The sequence below is a fragment of the Hetaerina americana genome, unplaced genomic scaffold (genome assembly GCF_022747635.1).
Source record: "Hetaerina americana unplaced genomic scaffold, ioHetAmer1.1.p SCAF_7, whole genome shotgun sequence".
Lineage (NCBI taxonomy): Eukaryota > Metazoa > Arthropoda > Insecta > Odonata > Calopterygidae > Hetaerina > Hetaerina americana.
In genome coordinates, this window is record NW_027287316.1 from 30,880,916 (window position 1) to 30,905,159 (window position 24,244).

General features: G+C 33.5%; 2 protein-coding genes across 4 annotated transcripts in view; both read left to right on the top strand.

Moving 5' to 3' along the window:
• alphaCOP (coatomer subunit alpha) overlaps positions 1-2,715 on the top strand; it is a 28,753-nt gene extending 26,038 nt beyond the window's left edge. The window contains exons 18-19 of the mRNA XM_071595285.1: positions 52-302; positions 1,391-2,715. Of these exons, the coding sequence (XP_071451386.1) occupies positions 52-302; positions 1,391-1,627 (488 nt within the window). The 3' untranslated portion in view covers positions 1,628-2,715. The remainder of the gene's footprint in view (positions 1-51; positions 303-1,390) is intronic.
• A 2,031-nt stretch (positions 2,716-4,746) lies between these two features.
• The window catches only part of LOC139696645 (dynein regulatory complex protein 1), a 32,172-nt gene continuing 12,674 nt past the window's right edge, over positions 4,747-24,244 (top strand). For all 3 annotated transcript variants that reach the window (XM_071595457.1, XM_071595459.1, XM_071595460.1), the window contains exons 1-11: positions 4,747-5,346; positions 9,134-9,254; positions 10,069-10,273; positions 10,975-11,168; positions 14,067-14,276; positions 15,244-15,383; positions 16,887-17,103; positions 18,364-18,493; positions 19,435-19,598; positions 19,793-19,938; positions 23,200-23,432. In XM_071595457.1, coding sequence (XP_071451558.1) covers positions 5,204-5,346; positions 9,134-9,254; positions 10,069-10,273; positions 10,975-11,168; positions 14,067-14,276; positions 15,244-15,383; positions 16,887-17,103; positions 18,364-18,493; positions 19,435-19,598; positions 19,793-19,938; positions 23,200-23,432 — 1,903 coding nt within the window. In that variant the 5' untranslated portion in view covers positions 4,747-5,203. The remainder of the gene's footprint in view (positions 5,347-9,133; positions 9,255-10,068; positions 10,274-10,974; positions 11,169-14,066; positions 14,277-15,243; positions 15,384-16,886; positions 17,104-18,363; positions 18,494-19,434; positions 19,599-19,792; positions 19,939-23,199; positions 23,433-24,244) is intronic.

The window sequence follows — 24,244 nt, forward strand, 5'->3', positions numbered from 1 at the left end:
TACATTTTTAATAAAAGCCTCTGTACAAAAATGCAATCGTTTTTTTGGCAGGCTTGAAAATGGAAACAGCTAGAAAAGAACTTCCCAAAAATACTCTTGAAGAGCAGAAGAGAATATGTGAAATGGCCGCCTATTTCACTCATTGCAACTTACAACCTGTCCACCAAATTCTTACACTAAGGACGGCTTTGAATTTATTTTTCAAACTAAAAAACTACAAAACTGCTGCATCTTTTGCACGGCGTCTTCTGGAACTTGGTCCAAGACTTGAAGTTGCACAACAAGCAAGAAAGATTTTGCAGGTATTGTATAAATTTTTATTTAGGGTGTTTATAAGCCCAAGGAATGAAAAAGGAAATTTTATGTGTATGTTCTGTTGCTATGTTTATATCATGGGCAAATTTTTCACTTATTTTGGTGGTTGATATGCTTTATCTTGCATCCATAAGCACAGATAAGTGAGATTTTGCTCTAGTTCCGAAAAGTGAATGTTTGTCTAAGGCAGCAAAAATGGTAGTTAATTAAATTGTACTCTTCCCCATATTAATATGTTTTAGTGACACTTTGCAATGTGTATATAAACATAAATGTTGACTAGATGCAATGGTCATATGGGGTATTTGGGAGTTTGTTTTGGCAAGTATAAGAAAGATATGACTAAGGAATGAATGGTTCATGAAGGAATGTCCATTGAATCCACCAGTAATAGATAAGGATGAAATAAAAGTGTTCTGAGCTGGTTTGTTCATATTGAGAAAGTCGATTAGAAGTAATCACTGAACAGGTCCACTAGAGATTAATCTTTGGTGAATACACTGATAAAATTATGGGTGAATGTGGTTAAAGAGACTCTCAAGACAAACTGTTTGAAGTTTGAGAAGAACCTACTTAAGGCAATTTATTAATGTGGCTTAATCAAAAGAGTTATGCATGATGGGGCAGTACCGAGGAAATTAGTATAAGAATGAACTTTCCTTTCATAACCTGAAGCTAGACTTTTATTAACAGTGTATATCCTGAAAGGGAACTAAGCGGAAGGTCTGTCTGTGTCCATGCATAACATTACAACATGATTTGTTTGACAGTATAAGTAGTTGACGTTGAGTCTGTGAGAGAAAAATTAAAATGTACGGCATGTCCATTTCTCCTGGTCTGTAATTTATAAGTACTCTCTCTCTCTGGTCATTGCCAAGTTTTGTTCACAATATTAGATTTTCATTATTGTTTATTGGCTCTTTCTCCCTACTTCATTCTCCTTAAGTGTGTGTTCCCATTCTTAAAAGGCACTTAAACCTTTGAAGAATATTGCTGACGTTTGAATTGGTAGCTTTTCATGGTAAATGTTATTTTTCATTTTAATCATATAGCTGATATACTTTTTATTTTCCAGGCATGTGATAAAAATCCAACTGATGAGCATCAACTGCAGTACGATGAGCACAACCCATTTTCTCTATGTGGCCAAACATACAAGCCGATATACAGGGGAAAACCTGAAGAAAAATGCCCACTCTGTGGTGCTAGTTACTTTCCTTCTTATAAAGGCACCATATGTACTGTTTGTACTGTTGCTGAAGTAGGCTTGGACTGCATTGGTTTACGAATTAGTCCAATGCAGTTCAGATAATAAAAATACAGTGACATTTTGTATGGATGCTCATTCCATTGTATTTATATTTGTAACTGTGCTAAATGCATTCAAAGTAATGCTGCTTCAAGTGATTATTGTAAAGTAAATCTACCTTGTCTTGAGTTGTAAGTGGCATTTGTTTTTCTGTAATATGTTGTTTATGTATTGGGTTCATATGTTATTTTAAATGAGATTGAAATAATAATGTTCATATTTTTCACCATTAAGTGAAAACCAATATCCCAATGTTTATGAAAATTTATTTTATACCCTTTATCAGTGTGCCTGTTGGTGTGAAGGATTGCATTGATTGGATGCATGATTGAAAGTTGCCCATATATCTGTTTCCAATGATCTATTTTGATATCAGTGTTGCTAACAGTTAGAAAAATTTGGTATGACTAATATGGTATCATCATATTCAAGAGTACTTGGAAATTCTGAGAGTTGAACTTAGTGTATTCTAGCTTTATGATGGGTTCAAAACATGATGTGGTTCATATTGCATTTGAAAATACATAATGATTGCTCGCATCCAATTTATTAACTATTTACTGTCCTCCAATCACAGTTTTTCATGCCACTATTTAAGTAAATATTTGTCTTGCCTACTTTTTAAACCTTGTGATGCTTTTACAGCCATTTTTTGTCACAGGTAACTGATGAACTCCACATTTCCATGTATCACATTACCTTGTGAGCCACTAGCACTCATCTAACACACCTACTGTTTCACTGTTGAGGTTAAGGAGAACTAAAATATGTAAGAAGGTCAAATTCTAAAATTATATTTATTAGAGAATAGTGTTATAATCAAAAACATTATGATTTAAAATAGACAACAATATTTAAATATCAAAACAGTGAATACCTTTTTCAGTTATAAGAGTAACAGTCAAAATATATGAAAACATGGCAAAATCAGGTAGTTGAACGAAAAATGCAGAGATTTTCAAATTTTAAGAGATCACCATGCTAAACATACTTGTTGATTTAAAAAAAAGTCACTTATTTTCAGTGATTCCAACCATTCACATCATCCTCATTGTTTGTGGAGTCCACTGCTGTAACGGAGTCAAGGAAAATAAACTGATAGTCACAACAAATTAGAACTTTACACTCCTTTACCTGCTTGCCTATAATTCTACAAAAAACAATATTCACCATAACAATTATTATGATCATGAGGCACAATGAAATGATAACTTTTATATTGATTTAGGATACAGTATAAGAAACCCCAAAGTGTGAGAAAATATATATTGATTGCCCAGTAAAAAGAGTGGAAGGAATGGGAGTATGTGATTGAAACATTGTTTCTTGCTGCAGTGTTTCAAAAAACCAACTGCGGGAACAAACCTGAGTGGGTTTGATAAGTGTTGGTAGGGCTCGCATAATGGCATATGAAATTCAAAGGCTTGGGTAGGAAGCCTGTTCCTTTCCTCAAGCTGCCTGCGGTTTTTCAAGAATATAACACTCACCCAAAATATCATGCAGCTTGGATGAAGTTGAATATGTTCAGGAACATTACCTAGAATTATCTCTGGACTGATTCTGGTCAGGAATTTTTTGTTTAAGGGAGACAGCTAAGGTCAAGTGTAGAGTCAGGGATAATATGTTGGTTTGGGTAGTGTTGGGATGTTCAGGAAAGGGTGGAGAGAAACCCAGCATAAGCCTACTCTTAACAAAAGATGCAAAGGGTTTCACAATTTCATTCAATGGCTTGCTAACTAAAAGTTCTCTCCATAAAGAATCTCAAGTAGGGTTCAGACACCAATGAGAAATCCTGTGGTTACCATTATTCAAATCTGATCCCTTGACATCACAACTTGTAAGTTATGGAATAACCTCTTGGAAGTCAATTGAAGATACTTCTAATTAAATAAAATGTTTCTTGTTCCTTAATAAAAATACATGATAGGATGGTTGTTAATTCTAGTCTGGTGAAACTTCTTGTTGTCACTATTGAATGCCTTAATTGGGAAATATATTAATTCAGTGTTCCAAGTTTGCATCTTGTTGCTATGCTGAGGAGGATTGTGTCCCTCACAAGCAAAATGCAGCACTGTCTGTTTGTTTTGCTTATATATACTCTAGAATGAAATACATTACCTTTATTGCTGCCTGGGTTATTGAAAGATAATGGTCTGTGGAAGGCTATGATGAAAGAGATTCCTTCAATGCCAAGGATGTTGATGAAGGAGGTAGATAAGGAAAGAAGACAAGAATAAGCTTTTTGGACTTGGAGGAAAGTATAAAGAAAATATTAGGCGGAAAAAGGAAATTGACCAAATGATACATAATATACACTGAAGAGCTTATCAAAAATCTACTATACTTAGATTAATTTACTATACTTCGATTAATTAACTTTAAAAAATTGTGGTATTCACCACTATGGGACCAGGTCTAAAAATGATCTGCACCGAACTTACGTAAGAACTAGAACCACCACACTAGGCCCTAAATCTATGGGTCTCCTTATGTTTAATAAGCTAAACGAGGACCTGAAATCCAGCACAAACATTTATCTATTTAAAAGAAAATTGAGAGCTTTTCTTCAAAGGAATTTGTTCTATTCTATTAGGAATTTCATGGAACATGAAACTTAGAATAGGCATATGTATTTACATTGTGTATTATTGTATATATTGACGTGTCCTATACTATGTACAATTTTTTTTTGTATGATGGTCTCTGGACAAATAAAAATTATTATTATTATTACTATCGATTATTTTGATTTCTAGAGTAACATCACCCCACTCCTTTTGTGTGTATGAGATATTTCATATTTTCGTAATTGTTTCAATAAAATCATTGCAGTCATTTTTAGATTGAAAAACAATTTTGTTAGAAACTAGTGAATTAAATAGTATAATGTTAATATCATCCTTTCTCAAATAATTTAATTAGTCAAAAATACACCATCTTTCCGGGTTATAGATACTTCAAATCTGAGATGAAATATCAGAATAGACATTTGTTGTATGTATTTAATTTGGGGCAGTCAATGAGAAACCAGTTGTGGACAATTTGTTTTTCTAAAATCGAACTTTTTGACCACATTTTCAGAAGATTTAGAACAACTTAAACCCACCATTGTAATTTATCAGTCAACCCGCCAGTTCTAAAACGTTGAAATCATCAGCAAGTTTTTAAGCACTGAGTGAAGTTGTGCATGAAAACATTGACTCTTTAAAATATATTAATTGAGGCGTCACAATCTTACCTCCAAAAGTAAATACATGATTTTTGTAACAGTTCTAATTCGAGTCTTGCGGTGTTGTGTAAACCGCATTGTTTTTAACTTCTTTCGTGAAATTTTACATTAAGGTAGCCGACGATAATTTGATTGACATTTTAACTAACTCATTAAAGTTTTAATTGTGTTTGGTTCTCGTCTCGAGTATTGAATAGGTAGACAGATAAGTATGTATCTCTGCCTGAATTTCAAATGATTCCGCTCTCGTCAGGTTTGCTGCCATGCCTTAGGAAACAAGTTGTTGACATCCGTAGTTACACAGTCGATTTATAGTTTAGTAATTTTACTTCCGTATTTCAATACCCAGAATGAGTGAACTGGTGGATTCAGAAATGAACGATAAAGCTTCCACTGCGAAAACTGTGGAAGCAAATTTAAATGCTGCGGATCCAGAGCAGAGAAAATTAGCGCGAAGGTTACGTATTCAGCGTAGGGTTGAGGCCTCGAAAAAGTAAGCTTTTCTTTCCTTTATGGTTTATTTAAGCGTTCGAATTCAAGTGCTGTTTGCAACTCTTATAATGAAATTGACAACACGCTTGATTACTTGGAAACATGCTTAATACCTCAGCATAATGCTTTATTCTGTAGCCTCTTTAAATATGTGCTCTTTCTCCTTTACTTATTCGGAATCTAAATAGTTCCTCAATTAATAACTCTTCTATTTTATTCTTCCATGGATTATTCTTGCCATAATCTTCTATGCATGGACCATTAGACTAATTCATCTAAGTGTTCACTTTCCCTGCCTTTTTCTTCTTGGGTGTAGGGAAAATTACATTTTTTTAAAATACCAATTGTATTTCTTTATATAACATATGAGGTTGTATATCTTAGTCAATCTTTTTCCAATTTTTTTTATTAGTTCCAAGGGTATACACCAACCCCTTTTACCTCGTGTACTCTTAAGCCCTTTGCTATAGCATCAAATCCATTCTTCGAAATGTAATAATTTTTTTAATCGTTGTTGATGGTGTTCTAATTTCAATATTTTAACATATGTTTCCTTTCTTTTGTAAAGCTTCTTCAAATACACTTTCAATCTCTCAAACTTTATCCTCATCTTCAATATGAATTTCACCATTGTTGTTCTGAATGGCATTGAGATTTGCTATGTATTAATTAAATTAGTGTCTCAAAACTTCTTTGCAGTTTCAACTGTTCATCCACTTTCTCCTTTGTTTCTCACTTTTCAGCTGATTTCATTTCTCAAATTTTTTTGACATATGTCTAAGTCCTTGAGTCATTGTACTTTATTTATCATCTATTAGGTCCATTAATCAACCTGTTATCTATAGTTTACTCTGTATTTTTTTCATTAACTTTACAATTTCCTTTTTATGTCCATCCTTGGACATACAAATACATAATTCCTTTGAGTCTTCACTCTCCTCTTAAGCTTTTTGATTTTGAGATGGCATTTAATTAGCACTAAATTGCGGTGTGATTAATATGTAATTCTAGAATGGATTGTGCTCCAATTATCAAGAGTAATTAGATTTTCTTCTTTGTTTAAATTTTTCAATACTTTTGCGATATTATCTTACACTTCCTCCACTTCATCATCACCATAGTTGCATGTCACACTGTTGCATTTGTACTATAATGGTATGGGTTTCATTTCTACCATCATCATTATAATTCTTTCATTGTATTGACGGAAGATCCTCCCTCTCATTGTATATCACTCTTCTCTAGTAGTATGCCCATACCCATCTCTCCATTCATAGAGCCTGTGTCAACTGGATTAGTGACTACTTCTCCAAAAGTCTCCTTCAGGCCATTTTATTTCACTTAAACAAAATGCGTCAAATCCCATTCTCTACATTTCTACCATTATATTCTCTAACCTCATTCACAACCCAGTGAATTAACTCAATGGCTTGAAACTCAGTGAGGGTAATGCATTCAAATGGGTAAAAGTGAATAGCTCACGAAAAGGGCATTTAAAGAACAGCAATGGGAAAATAAGATTAGTAAAAATTAAGACAACAAATAAGCTATGGTACCACATGAGAGGGTATTCATAAAAGAAGAATATGGAAGAATGTGAATATGGAAATGAGAAGAAGTATGTATAGAGAGCTAAATAATAACCTTGGACGAGTTCCAACGTGACAGGCCCTAGAAAGGGAGTGGAAAAATCATTGTCAAGAAATAAAGAAATTTCAGAGACAGGGAAAAGCAAAAGCACTATGTAAGAAGGCCAGAGAAAAACTATATCCACTATCGGATATAAAACAGGGAAGGAATGAAAAGCTCCAGAAGGGATGCAGGGACAGTGGACAGAATGTGTAGAAGAGGTTTATGGTAAAGATATCAGTCCAGTCATTTTAGATAAAGAAAGGGAGTTGACCTAAACTAGGTAGCTTTAGTCTGAAATGCTAGATAGAAATGCAAAATAGAAAAGACGCTAATGGAGATGAAGTCAGGCAAGACAGTTGAAATTTCTGAAGATTTTTGAAAAGAATTGAAGGAGGAGATTCTTTCACCTTGTACTGGGTACGGCAACATAACTTCTGTTTTTAAAAAGCAAAATGCCTTTTAAAAAGGAAGTTATGTTGCTGCACCCTGCACAAAGTATTTATGAGAAAACAATTTGGCCAGAATATTTGATCAGATCGATTTTGCTCTCCATCTCAAAGAAGAGTACAGTGTTAGTATGTGAGAACTGTTTGGTAATAAGTTAAATTTCACATGCTGTAAAAGTGGTTCTGAGAATTATTAATAGAAGATTACATAATAATGCAAACAACCACCTGGATGAAGATCCTTTGGGTTTCATCTAATGTATTCCATCTATTTAAATGTAGGTTTTGAACAGTCCCTTATGACTATTCACTTCAGTTTGGATTCAGGAAGGGAAAAGGAACTCATGATGCCATTGCAGTATTGAAAGCAATAATGAAAAGAACACTGAATATAATTAGGATTTGTGCTTCATGGAATTTGAGAATGCAGTTGATCAAGTAGAGAGGACATTGTTGATGGAAGTTTTGTGAAATATAGGAGTAGACTGGACGGATAGGTGACTTACTTGAAATTTGTTTGTGAATCAGATGTCTCAGGTATAGTATCAGATGGAGAATAAGTATGGGCAGGGGCGTGAGACAGTTGCCTGTTATCACTGGTATTTTTCAAATATACTGAGGAAATGTCAAGGGTGGCATGGAAAGGCTTGAACTGAGTTTAAATATGGGAGGTGAAATGATTAAGACAGTTACAGTTACATATTATCCAGCAATAGTTGGTCAGGCAGTAAAGGGATTCCAGTTATTATTGAGTCTTTTAGAGGAATGTGAGAGGTGTGGGATGAAGACCAACCATAACCAAACCATAAGCAAACCAAATGAATCAGTTTCCATAGAAAAAGTAAGAGTAAGTTAAGCATTAAAGAAGGATGAAATAGACTCCCGGAGGTGTAGTGGTTCAGTGTAATTATTATCCACTCAGAGTATTATCACTATGAATAGCAACCCTACATTATAAATATAAAAACCATAAACACAGTGATCAACCTGATGGTCAGTTTGGTAGGTGTCCCTGGAGTTCACCCATTACCAAACCCAATGACATGTGTAATTCACATATCAGGGTATGGGGCCAAATCCTTTCCCTATGCTGGTTATGGTTTCCGAGGAAATTCTGGTGCCTGAAAAATCACAAAGCTCAGGTAGCGCAGAGGGTGCCCAGAGAGGCCTACCTGGGAATCGAACCCAGGTCCTCCAGCAGTCTGATGCTCTACCCTCTGACTATCATGTACCATCATTATAAACACAACATTGACAAGTATAAAGCAATCTTTAATAATAATAATAATGCCTTTATTTGTCTGGAGATTTGTTGCATATTCATACATACACAGATATAGGACATGTCAGAGGCAATATAAAATATAAGCAATATAACATCAGTGGATCAAACTATGCTCCTTTAATTATTTTTCACTGAAATAAGAAAACAGTTCCATTCAATAAACCTCATGTTCAATTTTGGCTAAGTTGTCCAAAAAATAAACCTTTTCTCTTACAAAGTGCTTCTGCTGTTCCATTTTGAAAAAGATAGAAAATTTGTTTCCACAGCGAATGTTTTCAAATTTACTATTCAACCATAAAGTAATTTTGAAAAAGAAGTAATGTTCATCCCATCCCTTACGCCAATATTTTGTATTTTTTATGAAATTAAGTTCCCCACAATATCGTCATTTTGTCAACTATTCTTTCTCTTAACTCTCATTTCAGTGCTAAAGTGAGCATCCATGAAGATGTGGGGCGTTCTGAAGAAAATGAGGCTCCAGTTGAAATTCAGTTGGAAAGAAGTGAAGAAATTCTTACCAAGCTCTTGAAGGAAGGACAAGAATTGGTATGGAAATATTTTTGGCTGACCACCTACTATTTTTGGCCATCTCATCATAATTCTTTCATTTTTGTCGCTGAAGAAACCTCTAAGTATTAGCTTATAAGAGCAGGTACAATTATGATAAAAGCATTATTGTCATAAACAAATGTGAAATATTAGTTTTATGGAATATAATATAAAAATATCGCTATAATCGTCAAATATTCTCCTACTATATCTCATAATTAAAATTATGGAAAAATAAATGACTGGTTATTATTTTTACAGAATTTAAGTTTTAAGTTACTACAGGTATGAAGCTCGGCAATCAACACAAACTAGCTAGGTTTGTTAGAGCTCACTTCGCATAAGCCCTTTAGATAATAAAATTCATTTATTAGATGAGGTCTGCTCTTTTCCCTGTATTCGCACATATTTCTTCATACATATTTAGAAGCATCAATTAATTCATTCCATTCCTCTGTCAAATAAAGTGTTCCTTGTAAGGGTGATATTACAAGATGAATAACTTTTTATTTTGAATTGATTTTTCCATTAGGTAACAACATTAAAAGTGATGTGAAACCTACTGCACTGTAAGCCAGCAATTTTTTATAGAAAAAGGAATGATTTTCAATGTTGAAATAATGAGTATCAATTTCAAGATGTGTAATATGATGTTATCATCAAGTATGTAGTGGATTGTTTTTAATAGATCAATCTCTTCATCACAAATGATATTTCAAATAGTAAACACAGCAGCCGTAAAGATTTGGGAATTTGATCATGTAGCCTTAGTATTTTTTCAACTTCCATGTGTACATTCCATGTTTTTCAGGTGACTAATGTCCGTGTGGCTAGTGATACTAGGGAAGTTCAGCGGCGGGCTGAGGACTTGGTGGCCAGAGAGAAACGAAGGAATTGCTTGATTGAGGAAGCAGAAACTAGCATGTTACTGTTTAGTGAAATTGCTGAAAATTGGGATAAAATAGCATTGAATAATGATGTTCTTAATCTTCATGAAGATATCCAAAAGCAGAAAGGTGATTTTATAATGTTTTGTGTCAGTTAATCTTAAAGTGTCAAATATGCAATTCGGACTCTTGGCTTTTGCCTTTTTAAAGTAAATGTAATTTTAAAGTTAAATACTTGATTATATCAAATATAATCTGAGGAGTTTAGAAAGTTAATTTGAAATTCAAGAAGTGACTTTTTTTAAATTGAAGGATCCACTTATTAGATAGACAGAAAATTGATGCCTGTATCTGAAGTACTTATCATTGTTATTGAAGGGCCCGCATTGCATACAGACATGCATATATATGATATGTGGTAATGACCAGTAATGTATTTATGAAAAATCATCCATGCCCACCGCAGCACACCTTAAAGAAATTGTGAAATTACACCCATTCTCCCTAGAAAATAACCCTTTACCTTCCCCTCCTCACCCATTGATATAACCCAATTAAAGCTCCTTTTTTGTTATTATATACTTATTAATGTTATTACCATTGTTTTTTGTGTGCCTTGAATCACATAATATGATTCAAATTCATTCTTTTTTTCAAGTTATTTTTTTGGACCAGTGAAAGCTTACTTCAATTTTGTAATTATCTTCCTTTCGCCACAAAATATTTAACTTAAATGAAATGCTTGTAAATATTATAACTTAAACTATCTGGCATATGAATATGTGATATTTTAATAGTTTAACGTCATTTATTTCTGCATCTCCTTGCAGAAAAGTGTGCTAATTTGGTCAAAGAGAAGAATTCTCTCATTGAAACACTCAGTGCTGAGCTGTCTAATGCTGACCTCTGTTACACTAATGACCTTCGAAAGCAAGCGGAGGATATCTCTCTATGTGCTTCCCGAATTGACACTCAAGTGGAAGCAATGAGAAGGGCCTATAAGGCAGAACTAAGCCTTCTGGAGGTAATTTTGGCAATGATTTTTTTCCTTAATAAACTTTGATAATGCTTGGAAATTTACAGATATTTGTTGTGTTTAGATTGGATTTAAAAACTTACTGTAATGCTCCAAGCATAATTCTTCCATTGTTACCAAAAGCCTATAGTAAAAAAACCATAAACACAGTAATCAACCCGAAGGTCAGTTTAGTAGGTGATGGTAGAGTTCACCCGGCACTAAGCCCTATACGGCATGTGAATGTTCACACATAGGGTAGGGGGGCCAGGTCCTTTCCCTGTGCTGGTTATGGTTTCCCAGGAAGACCTGGTACCCGAGTAATCACTTTAGCTTGGGTGGACCTGCAGGTGCCCGAGTGCCTCGCCCAGGAATCGAACCCGGGACCCTCCGGTCAGCAGGTCAACACTCTACCCCCTGGACTACCACGACCCAAAAGCCTATAATATGAGTTGGTAAATAATCAGGATCATTAAAAAGCTCCATGAAATCCCACTCCAAAATTTCTTTGGAAATAAATAGATATGTAGTTGTCTTTATTTTTGAGTGAGATTGAGACTATGGAGTTTCTTCTACAGCGAAACTCCCCAACACACATTTACAAGATTAAGCTTACTAATAAATTTCATAAATTATACATTAATAGCAATCAAATTAATACATATGATATCTTAGGACTAACATACAGCAACGCAATACATTAGTTGCCTAATTTAATTAATAACTAAAACAATATATACAACATACACACATGCAATGCATACACATTCTATACATATAAAAGCCAACCCTTAGATAGACTATTTAGGAAGAAATTTATATTTCAAAAAGAAAAAAACTGAAAATGCTTTCATATTTTTAAAATTAAAAATGGAAAATGTAGAAATAAATATTGCCTAACTTAGGAAGACTGGTTGTTTCTTATTGTTAATGAATGTTTGATATGTAAAATGCAATTTTGCCTGTTATAGAGCTTGCTGTAAATTTTTCTTAATGAGTTGAAAATGCTGAGTTTTTCAAAGTCATCATCATTACCATCAGATGTAACACTCTTGTGGATTGGTTTTAAGCATATCTCCAAGCTATCATGCTCCTAGTCAATTCCCGTATTACATTGTGCATAGTTCCTGGCACTGATGTCTTCCATCACCAGCATCCTGGAATTCATTCTTGGTCTGTGTATAGAACTCTTCCCTTTTATGTTTCTTTGGTTTATTTTCATCAGTAAACTATTTTCCCTTGTGATGTGGTAAATTAGTTTGCCTGTTCTTGTGTTGTCCAGGTACTAAACCCATAACTTAATCTTTGAAGTATTTCTTCATATGCTAGTCTGGATACCCACTTTCTTTTCAGCATTCAATAAAAGAATGATATCCAAGCCAAACTCTGACATTATAACACAGTCATTAAGCCTGAAGCTGCATATGGATCAGAATGCTAAACAATGAAGAAGTAAGGAGATTTGTAAGCACTTGAGGGAAATAAAGTGAAATCTTAGAGCCTCTGAAAAATATAGATTATATTTGGATTAAGAGAAATAAATCAGAATCTCTATCTAATTAAGAATAAAATAACAGATGCGATGGAAAAAATAAGATTAATTCTACAAGCTCCTAAAGCGATTTGGTAAAAATATATTAACCAAAAAACTGTTCAATTATATTTCTATATTAAAACATGCAACAGGAGGGCTGAAGGAAACCCAGAGGGATACAAAAAGGATTGGAATCACCAGAAGTAAGAAAAAAGTAATCAACCTGAGGGAAAAAAGCAGAAAACTGGTAGATAGCACGATTTACAGAAGATACACCAAAACAAACAACAAAGAGGGTGTGGACTGAAAAACACATACAAATAATAGGGAAGAAAATAAGAAAATTCAAGTAAGAGATAAATGAAAAACCTGAAGTATTGAGTTCATTGCAGTCTATTGCTGGGCCAGAATTCTCAAGTTAATTGTTGCCCAATTTTTGGCCAAGTTCAAATTATGTATTCATTCTCGTGGAAATAGATATAAGGAAAAGATACAGGACCACTTATTAAAGACGAACACAGAAATGATGGGAAAGGTGGAATCAAGCAGATCACAAGTGCAAAGAAGTTTCATGATCGGGAGTTGAACCACAGATCTTCAATTTGGCATGCTGATGCTCTTGAGCTATTGAGGAAGCATGAATTGCACTGAAATCTGGAGGGGTTTATACAAACAACCGCCCTGATTCTTTGGCCAGTAGATGGCATTCAAGCTGTTTCACCTACCAAATGAGAAATGGTGAGGACACAAAGAAAGGGTAGTTGGGAAAGCAATTATATAAAATCTTAAAGGATAGGAACAGAGTGTTTTGTGGCATGCATATCCAGAATATATGTATATATATACACACACACACATATATATATACGTGTATATATATATATATATGCTTTCGTAGACATAACACGGAAGTGCCGAATAGTACAATATATAGTAACACAAAAAAAAAGAAGAACACTCACACGTTATTTCTTGATATTTCGACGGAAACAATCCATACAATAATGGGCTGACACAATATAACACGAATAGAATAGCAACATTTAAAAGGACACTCACACGGTAAATTGTTTGAGCTTTCGGCCCTATCAGAGGCCTTCTTCAAGAGAGACTAGAGTAACTGAGTCTCTCTTGAAAAAGGCCTTTGAGAGGGCCGAAAGCTCGAAAAATTTACCATGTGAGTGTCCTTTTAAATGTTGCTATTCTATTCTATTTGTGTTATATTGTGTCAGCCCATTATATATATACATATATATCTATATATATACACACACACACATACATACATATAGTGTATGTCATGATGATAATAGTGTATTTTGATGGCATAGGATATGTAGAGTATGTTGTTAAATACCTTTAAAAATTCATAGATGGCAATCAACAAAGAGCTTGAAGATCTTACCCAAGGCTGCAACAGACGCTGGATGGAACTGTATGAGAATCAAAAAGAAACTGCTGATGAGCAGCTGAAGGAGCATTTTGAGCGAGTTTCTCATCAGCAAAAAGCAGTCTATGATAATCAAGTGGAATTTGCAGAAAAATATCGTCAAGTGAAAATAGCCCTGGAAACTGATATTCAGGTAGTTACATATTTTTCCTTGCCCTGACAATGCATGAAAACTTCTTTTGCAATTATTTCTCTACTTAATGACACAAAATAATATTCTTAATTTAATAATAAAATTGTTATATTTTTGTATGAGGTGTTTTGTTAATGCATGCCATGGTGAATGATACTCAGATTATAGACACTCACACATCTAGCTGATGTTTCAACTGGCATGCAATCAGAAAGGCAACTAGATATGCGAGTGTGTGTGTATATATATATATATATATATATATACACACACACACTGTGAACAGCTTGTTTTGATCTCTTCATCTTAGACTAGTCCATAGATGCATAGTAGATAAGAGGAGAAGATTTCCTATAGTTATATGTTCTCTTATCAATATTTTGATTCTTTTGTATTTAATTGTATGTGACAACTTGGATATAGAGGCTCAGATATAAAGGGATTAAAATGAATGTGAAATTGGGATATTGGTGCAGGAACTGGGCCTAAATCCTCCTGTTTTACACTCCAAACGGTCCCAAAACTTCCATTTTCTATAAAGCCAAGGTGTTGTCAACCATCTGGAGATAAGACAGAAGGTAGCAAAAACTAGAACACATTCATTATGAAACTGGTTGGCTTTGGTTTCATTGTATATGGTCCAATAATCAAAGATCCACTAAAAAATCATATGAACTTAGTAACCTGTAATGATAATTCAAGCATCACAGTGGCAGATTTAGCTCATGTTTGGACTATGAACATGATCATTGAATATGATTGGTACATGATCATTGAAAAATTTCTTTTTTATTGTATTTTTACCCGACTATATTTTATCTCTAATGATTTGAAAGTCCTTTTAAAGTTGACAGTTTAAAAATATTTTTGCATTCATAGTTTGTTTGTTTGGAGTATTGATAAAATTGATTGAATGTGGCATGTTTTATTCCCGTGTTCTTTAAAAGAATTCATGAAAAAATTTCAGGTACTCCAGCAAGAAGTGCAGCAAATCAAAGCTGTTTGTTTGTTAAACAGTGAAAAATTGGATTATAATTACCAGGTGCTGAAGAAAAGGGATGAAGAGAGTACTATTTTAAAGTCACAGCAGAAGCGTAAAATAACAAAGTAAGCAGCATTATTTTAAATATTGTTTGACGTGGTAAGCATATTGTTTGATATAATAATTCTTGTGACTTACATCATGTTAACAAGAGTTTTCATCTGAAATACATATACATTTTTCTATTTAGTATTTCATGTAAAAAGTGAGATAGACATGAATCTACAGGATACGCCGATCATAACTTCCTTTTCTATAAAGCGAAGCCCCTTTAAAAAAGGAAGTTATGTTGCCGCATCCTGTAATTGATATTTGTATGTACATGCGTAGTCTGTGCAGTAAATGCATGAACTGGTGCAATCTTGTGGCCATGGCGCGGACTATCGACCCGCTCACTAGCAGTACTAGTAGCATGAGATCCAATGAGCCGTCTGTGCTTGGTGGGTCGTCAAGCTGTGCATATGGTGCCAGTTATTTTAATTTCTGTTGTCCTTGTTTTTGCTGTTTGTCAAAAATGGACGTTGACAAAATCACAGATCAACAAATCAACAGCAAGTTTTTTGGTGAAGTGCGTAAAAGTTATTAAGAAATTACTGAGATGTTGACAGCTGTTTACGGTGATAATGCTCTAAAGAAAACATCCGTTTTTAAGTGGATTGAACATTTTAAAGATGGCCGACAAGACGCCACGGATGATGCAAGGCCAGGATGACCTGCAACTACGTGTGTTGACGGCAACATTGATCGTGTGTGGTCAATTGTCCTTACCGATCATCAAAAAACTGTCTGAATGATAGCTGATGAACTGAATTTAGTTAAATCTACAGTGCACACTATTTTAACGGAACATGATGGATGGATTCTTCACCATGACAATGCACCTGCACATTCAGCATTGATTGCTCACCAGTTTCTGGAAAAAATTTCAATCAACATCTTTGATCATCTTCGTTATTTGCCAGATATCACCCCGTGTGACTTTTTCTTATTCCCAAAATGCAAAAATGTGATGAGGGGACATCACTGGGAAGATGCAGACACAATGAAGCAAGAAACGACTAGAAAACTAAAAAGCCCAACTGCCGAGGACTTCCAAGGGTGCTTTAAACAGTAGAAAAGAAGATGGAATAAGTGAAAAGCAGCGAATAGAGAGTACTTTGAAGGGGACAAAATCAATGTAGACTAAATTTTGCAAAATAAAGTTTTTATGGCCTCAGTTTGTGTATTTATTGGACAGACCTTGTATAATGCATGACAAGAAAAGTATATCAACTATGAAAATAGTGTCATTTCTGTTATGCATGTTGATTTAGCATGGTGCTCAATTATAATGCAAAATCATGAATAATTCCATCTTTTAAACTTAATTTTGTTTCTACTTATGGAAGACACAACTGTATAACTTAGTTTTAAATCTACTTTTCCATTGGATTTTTGTGATATCAATTTTTATATGGAAATGAGCATAAAATTGCTGTGTTTATTTCCTTCTAAGTTTGTCATATTAACTAAATGCTGGTAAAATGGATTCACTTTTAGAAAGTAAAATTTAATTTTTTGCAATCCAGGCTGCTGGATCAAGTTTCAAAGCTGAAGTTGAAGATTGCTGCAACAGAGCATAAAACAAAAGTTGATACAGCAAAGTTAACCGAAGAAGTGATACGTCTGCACAAGAATATTGTGGACATTGAAGACAAGTCTGAGCTGTTTTCTGAGATTAATGGCAAAAAATTCCAAGACTTATGGAAAATGAACCAGAAAAATGTTATGGCACTACTTGAGAAGGTATAAATGGCAGAGGACTGATTGATTTTTAATAGTGTATATTGGAGTTTAATCATTTAAGAGAAATTGAGTTCTTTCAGCCAAACATTCAGCATTAAATCAGTGGAATAATTAAAAAAAAAACTTTTATGGCACTTTTTTGCCACACTACTCCCTATCTAATTATCTTAAAACATCCTATACAGCTCCCCTCCATGAAATCCACAGTGATCAACCTTCTTGGTCTAACCTTATAGTCAGTTCAAGCAAGGGGTGATCTATGTCAATATAATGAAGTATTCATAATAATAATACATTTATTTGTCCGGAGATTTGTTGCATATTCATACATACACAAATATAGGACACGTCAAATATAATTTTCACAATTTCACAATAGAAGAGATACAATATATAAATATATATATATATATATATACATACCAATACACTAGTATAATTACATATCAATTGTTTAAGCCGGAATTGATGCATTGCGACAATTCAAGGTATTCATTTACAGAATAGAACATATTATTTTTTAAAAGGTTAAACAGCTTTTTCTTGAAAACAGGTACTTTTGTTTCATATTTGATTTCATGGGGAAGTTTATTGAATAACCTTAAGCCCATTGCTTTGGGCCCATGGGCAGTATTGTGTGTCCTGACAAATGGTTGGTGCAGGTCATTGCAGGTCCTTGTGTAGTGACTATGGTAATTGTGGTTGGACTTGTAATGGGAAATATTACCCTTTGCATGTAAGATGACATTAAATATATATATGCAAGGTACTGGTAATAAACCAAGTCTTTTGAAGAGAGGTTTACATGGTGCATCGCAAGGAGCATTGCTCATAATGCGTATAATCCTCTTTTGGATTTTGAAGATTATGCCCACATGGGGAGAGGAACCCCAGAAGAGGATACTGAAAGTAACACGAGAATAAAATTCACCATAGTAAATGGATAGAAGGACCTCTAAATTTACAGAATACCTAATATTTCTAATAAGGAAGCATAGGGAGCTTAACTTGCTGCGTAATTTGAAAATATGTTCCTCCCAAGACATGTTTTTCTGCAGGATTACTCCCAGGAATTGGGTTCATGTGATTACTGTGTAAAACATTATCAGCATCCTCATGAAGTTGCTCATGGGTAGTTATATGTTATTTATTTCTATGTGAATTTCACATTCTCAAGATAAGTGGGTTAATGAATGCAAATTAATTTTAGCATTGACATTTATGGCAAACAATGCTGTGGGTTTTTAATCATTTTGAAAGGTTTTGGATGCAGATCGTGTTATCTGTGAACAGCAATTATGTATAGAATGGAAGCGACCGGAGATATCTTTTTTGGATGAGGTGCCTTTCCCAAAGCCTACTGAACCTAAAAAGGACTCTTCTGCTCATGGTAAGTCCAAGTTGTTGTTTTCAGCAAATCTGAATTTTGTTCATAATCTGCGAATATTTTTCCTCATTGCTCTGAATATACCATTTTGGAAGGTTCACTTAGCCATAGGAACCTCTTGTACAATTCCCTAACTCACTTAAAGAGATTTCTAGCACAGTTTATCAGGGTTGAGGACTAAGCAGTGAAGTTGGTTGTTTGGCAACAGCAGTTCAAATATATAAATTAATGATATTAACAAAAATTACTATTGTTTTATTAATTGGCTTTTATCTTTGTCTAATTTTTTCCTTATATTGTGTTTAATATTATTATTGTTCACAATTTTATTATTGGCTGCATAGTATCATATTCTAAATGAGAAGTAAATGTGTTTGTCTTGTATGCTTACACAAACACAAAATAAATATATACAAATAAACTAATAAACTACTACACTATATAATAAGTAAATGTGTTTGTTGAAGTGTGTTCATGGATTGATATGTGTGTAAACCCTTGATAGGAATAAAGCAAAACAAAGGGGGAAAAAAGATTAATGTTTACCGCATAAACTCAGTCAACACATTTCATTGGCAGCTATAAGGAAATAATTCAAAAACTCTTCGGAAAACGGATAAAAAAGTCATTGGTCACTTTTTTCTTTCAAAAAGTTTTCGATTACTTTTTATTTTGTAGTTGATCGCTATTTCAGTAATATTTAAAATAATGACTTCTCCTGAGGTGTCTGAAAATTCTGCCTGAAGGGCATATTTTTTAATGTCTAGCGAACATCAATTTATGTCTATCCTGCTAGCCAAAACAGTTGCAATTAAAAATTAAGAAAACAATATTCAATTCTTCCAACTAGCTATGATTATTTTACTGAACTGTGTTCTTGCATAGAATACTACTTTTTTAAATCTTAGTTATGATGGTATCTCTATTTTTTACTGTTTATCAAGTGGAAGCTCAAGTTGACAGTGAAAGTAAGAGAAGATTACTTAGGCATATGCTGCAAAGATTGGCTGACAACACTGGATTTCTACTTGAAGATCGTCTCTCCAACCTTCTTGCTCCATATACTTCCCAGGAAAAAATGCTTGTCTACATTGATGGTATATTTCAGGTATAAATGTTTCCTCTGTATTTACTGTTTTGTGGCACACAATACACGGCGTGTACTGTGGAAGTGATACTTCTTTCTAAGCCATTTTATTTTATGGCTCGACTATAGGCCAGGATTTTTTTTTAAAATACTCTTTTGATGATGGTATCATATATCTACTTCATATTTTATATTTTTAATATCATACTCTTCAGGCATTGGAGATAAAGACTTTAAGCGACATAGATATTTTGTTGGAGCATTTTCTACCATATCTACAGTGCCCACTGTGTGGTGACATGGATGGCACAGTAAAAATTTCAGCAGAATCATCTTGCCTTGAAGTGCCACTGGATGTCAAGTGAGTGAAATATCTTGTTCATCTGAAAGAAAGTCTTTGTATGCTATGTCTGGGAATCATCTGCCCCCCCCCCCCCTATAATATTTTTTAAATGTATCTCACCTCATTTACATGGATGAATCCATGCATTGTTTGCATTGGCTCAATTGTTATTTGCTTCAATTCACATATTCTAAATTTAAACAGTTCTAGGGAGATGTAGAGACATTTTAAAATGGTAGGCCTCTATTAACAGTATTTCAGCTCCTCAGACTTGATCATTAAAATAAATCAAGTTTTTCATTCAGGAGGTAGGAGAGCTTTTTATTCAGTAGAGCTGTGATTACTCATTGTGATTTAGAAGGGGCATAATGTGCAGGGACGTTTATATAGATAGAAAAATTAGTAAACCTAAATAATATATGAGGTGAAGGCTCAAATTTATGGCCTGGAAATTATCATCCTAAAATAAACATTTTTTTAATAGCCCAAACAGCTCTCCGTGTAAATCAATCAATCAAAACCTCAGATTTGCATTCCTGCAACCTTGATAGTTACATAAAATATCATCATCTCACAGAGTTAACAAGCTCATTTTGTGGTATTTTTTCTCAGGTTTTGTTCTCAATAAGTTCAGTACTTATATTGGTTCAAAAAATTAGTTTGACAGTGAATTGGTTTTAAAAATAAATGTTTATCGCTGCTGATAATTATCATTTGGTTAGTTATCGTCTGGTACAGATATTAGTAATAATCAATGCTACTTGAACAGAATGAAAGAAATAAAAATATTGAAAATCAAGGAGAACTGGAAAGTCTAAAAAAGCAAGAGTGGGTATTGGAAACCTTATCTTGGATACATAAGAAATCTTCCTATATGATTAGTAGTACTTCAAATGTTTCAATTGAAGACATTTATCTTTTTATATTTATTAACTGTTTCATCGAACTTTTGTTTTTATCACTTATTATATTATAATCCAGCAAAAAAAATCATTTTAAAACATGGGAATACACTTTTAAAGTATTTTCCACTTCAATTCTCAATGCTAAATAAAGGTCAAATTGAAATTTCTTTTTGTTAGTGCCTTAAAAAAAGTAAATTTGAGCTTTCTCTGTGGATTATTTTTATTTAATTTCATTTATTAATGCAAATGTTATGCTTCTTTGTAAATGTTACTACTGCCAAATAAACACTTATTATTTTTACATTTTCATTCATATTGTAGCAGTAAAATCAATTGTTGGTTTCTTATTAAAGCATGTAGTATTGCAGGGCATGTATTATTCCCTTGAGGGTATAATGCATGACAATAAAATCTAGCTGATTGTAGAAGAGTCATTTAATCTATTATTGTATCATTAATTTCATTTTTTATATTTACCCTAAATAATACTTAATTGATTTTGATAAATGGTGCACCATATTAAATATTGCCAATATACAGGTATTACTGGATATATAAACATAAGTTTTTAAATATCATGTATTATTCCCTTGAGAGTATAATGCATGATGTAAATGGTGCAACCATATTAAATATTGCCAATATATAAACATTACTGAATATATAAACATAAGTTCTTAAATATGTTGAAGATTGTCACAAAAGAATTTTTCAAATGAGTACAGTGAATTAGCAAGTTCCCAGGTATATACCCTATTGCTCTGTGTCTTTGCTCCTCATTGACGTGCCTTATATCATGTACATACTTCACCCACCTGGTATTTTTGTATTGTGATCTCTGGGCAAATAAAAAGTAATAATAATAATAATAATAATAATAATAATTCTTGAAATTCAGGATACAGTCTGATTTCAATTGAGTAGGATGACAGTCATACAGTCGAATGTTCACTTTATGAAATGAGTTGTAAGTTGAGGACAGTCTACAACAAATAGTATTTAGATTCGCATTACCTCTTATGGTGTAGTTACAGATGTGAGATCTTCATTAGTAAGTTTCGAGAATAACTTTTACATGAATCGGAACCTTAAAGATATATAAACTAAATACAGTCATAATTCCATACCTAATAAAAAAGGCTTGCAGTAATCATGTGGCGGTATATTAGCATGAGAGCGAATAGCTCTCTTCTGTTGTAGCAAGATTTGTTTAACATGTGGGGAATGACCGCATAACTCATCACCATAATACAAATGACATTGAAAGAAGGCATGGCAAAGTGTTAAACGATACTCATTTGAAATGAGAAACTTGAGCTTTCTTAATGTATAAACAGCTTTACACAGTTTATTACATATCTGACTGATTTGGGTCTCCCAGTTCAGGATTGTAACAATATAAATTCCTAGTATTTTAGCAGTTTCAATTTCAGTTATTTTTTATTCAAGACTGAATGCAATGTGCCAGATTTTTTTAGTGCTCAAATGTAAATAATTAATATCAAACCATTCCTTTGGGTAGCACTAGATCGTACCTTTGCATCTTCTAGATGTTGACATTTTTGTACAAAAGTGGTGTCATTGGTATATAAAACAGATTTAGATTTCATATTACACATCAAATCATTAATCATGATGATGAAAAGTACAGAGCCCTGTGGGATACCACATTTTACTTTAAGAGCTACAGATCGACAGCTATCAAGTTGAACTGATTGGTGGCCATCATCCAAATATGGCCTCATTAGTTTCAGTGCAACTTCCTTAGCACCGTAATATTCTAGCTTTGATAGCAACATTTAATGATTTACGCAGTCTAAAGCCTTACTAATATCATATATTGTCAAAGAGACTGATTCCCTCTCTCTGATTGTAGATTTCCCTGATTGAAAGCCATACTGTGATTTGGAAAACAGATTATTGGACTCAAAAAAATCACTTATGGTACTTGATCTTTCATTATAGCTTAAAAAATATTGCCCAAAACAGCGACTATGGAAATAGGTGTAGTTTGTTAAATCATCTTCATCACCTATTTTATAGATAGGTACTGTTTTGAAATATTTTAAAACTGTTGGAAAATGGTTCTGCCATGGACACAATAATGTCTTTGACTAGGGAATCAGTCAGGCCCTAGATGTCCTTAATGTTGGATAAGCTGACATATGTAATTTCATATTTTTCTAATGGACTTTAAAAATAATTCCAGCATAAGTGTATCTCCCTGTAAGTGAGCCATGGATCTATTCAATGCTTTATGAAAAAAGATATTATGTAATAATCATTGAATGGCAAGTGTACAAATGTTTCCTATATTATTTTAACTGCACTAAATTCTTTTATAAAAAACATTTTTCTATGGTGGAGAAAACAGAGATGGATCGAAAGAAGAAGAAAAAACTATAAGATTTGAAGATCACATTAGCACTACTTTTGATTCTGTCACTGCGCATGGCAGTGATACAGAGCTGGAGATTCAAGTGCCCTTGAGTCACGATAGATCTTTATCAAAAGCAGAGGGAAAAAAAATACTTGAGCCAGGTCACTCTTCATCCTCAAGAGATGTAGATAAAGAAAGTGAGCATGCAGTGTCTGAAACAAGTGAAGGTAAATACTATGTAATGTATTGGCATCCTGTAGAGTTGCAATTCATTCAGCTAAGTCTGTATCAGGATTCATATTGAATTATATTCTGAGATGTAAAAGATTAGCAAACTTTAAGTAATGTCATGGAGAATGCACTTTATTCTACATGCCATATGCCCTGAGATTTTTAAGCTACCGTAATTCATAGTCTTATAATCAGTGCCGAGTCTTTATTGCTGTCCCAATCTCGGTAGTGTAGTTTGATTAAGGTTGAAGACTTATGATTTTGGGAGAGAGAACATATGTTAGGTATGACAGCTGAAAATGTGACTTCAATTTGGTTGAGATTGATGCTACTTATTGAGTTTCTTAACCAATCATGGCAAAGAAGAGGATAAAATATGAGTTGCTGTAGCAAGAACTTAATTAACCAGCATCTCTCCTCATCTCTAGTGCTCATTATCCATTACCTTCAATTCTGTGATGATACATTCATACTCACTCTTAAGTTTGATATGCTGGAGGCAGTAGAATGCTGCACACTCCTAAAATTCAAGTTTGTTGTGTTTTTACAACTTAGTATTTAAGGCATTCTGTCACAGTTTCTCAATTCTTATATTGTTAGAGACCATTTTGTTTGTAGAAGAATAGTACTGGCGTTCAAAGTACATATTTGAAAATATATATGCATGATTTTTGAATTTTAAATGTTTACTTATGTGGGTGTACATGTTATGTTACAAATACAATTTTTATATTTGGAAAAGAATTTGCAGTGAGTTCTTAAAGCCATCATGCATGCATACCCAAACTCAATTTCCTGTATTAAATGT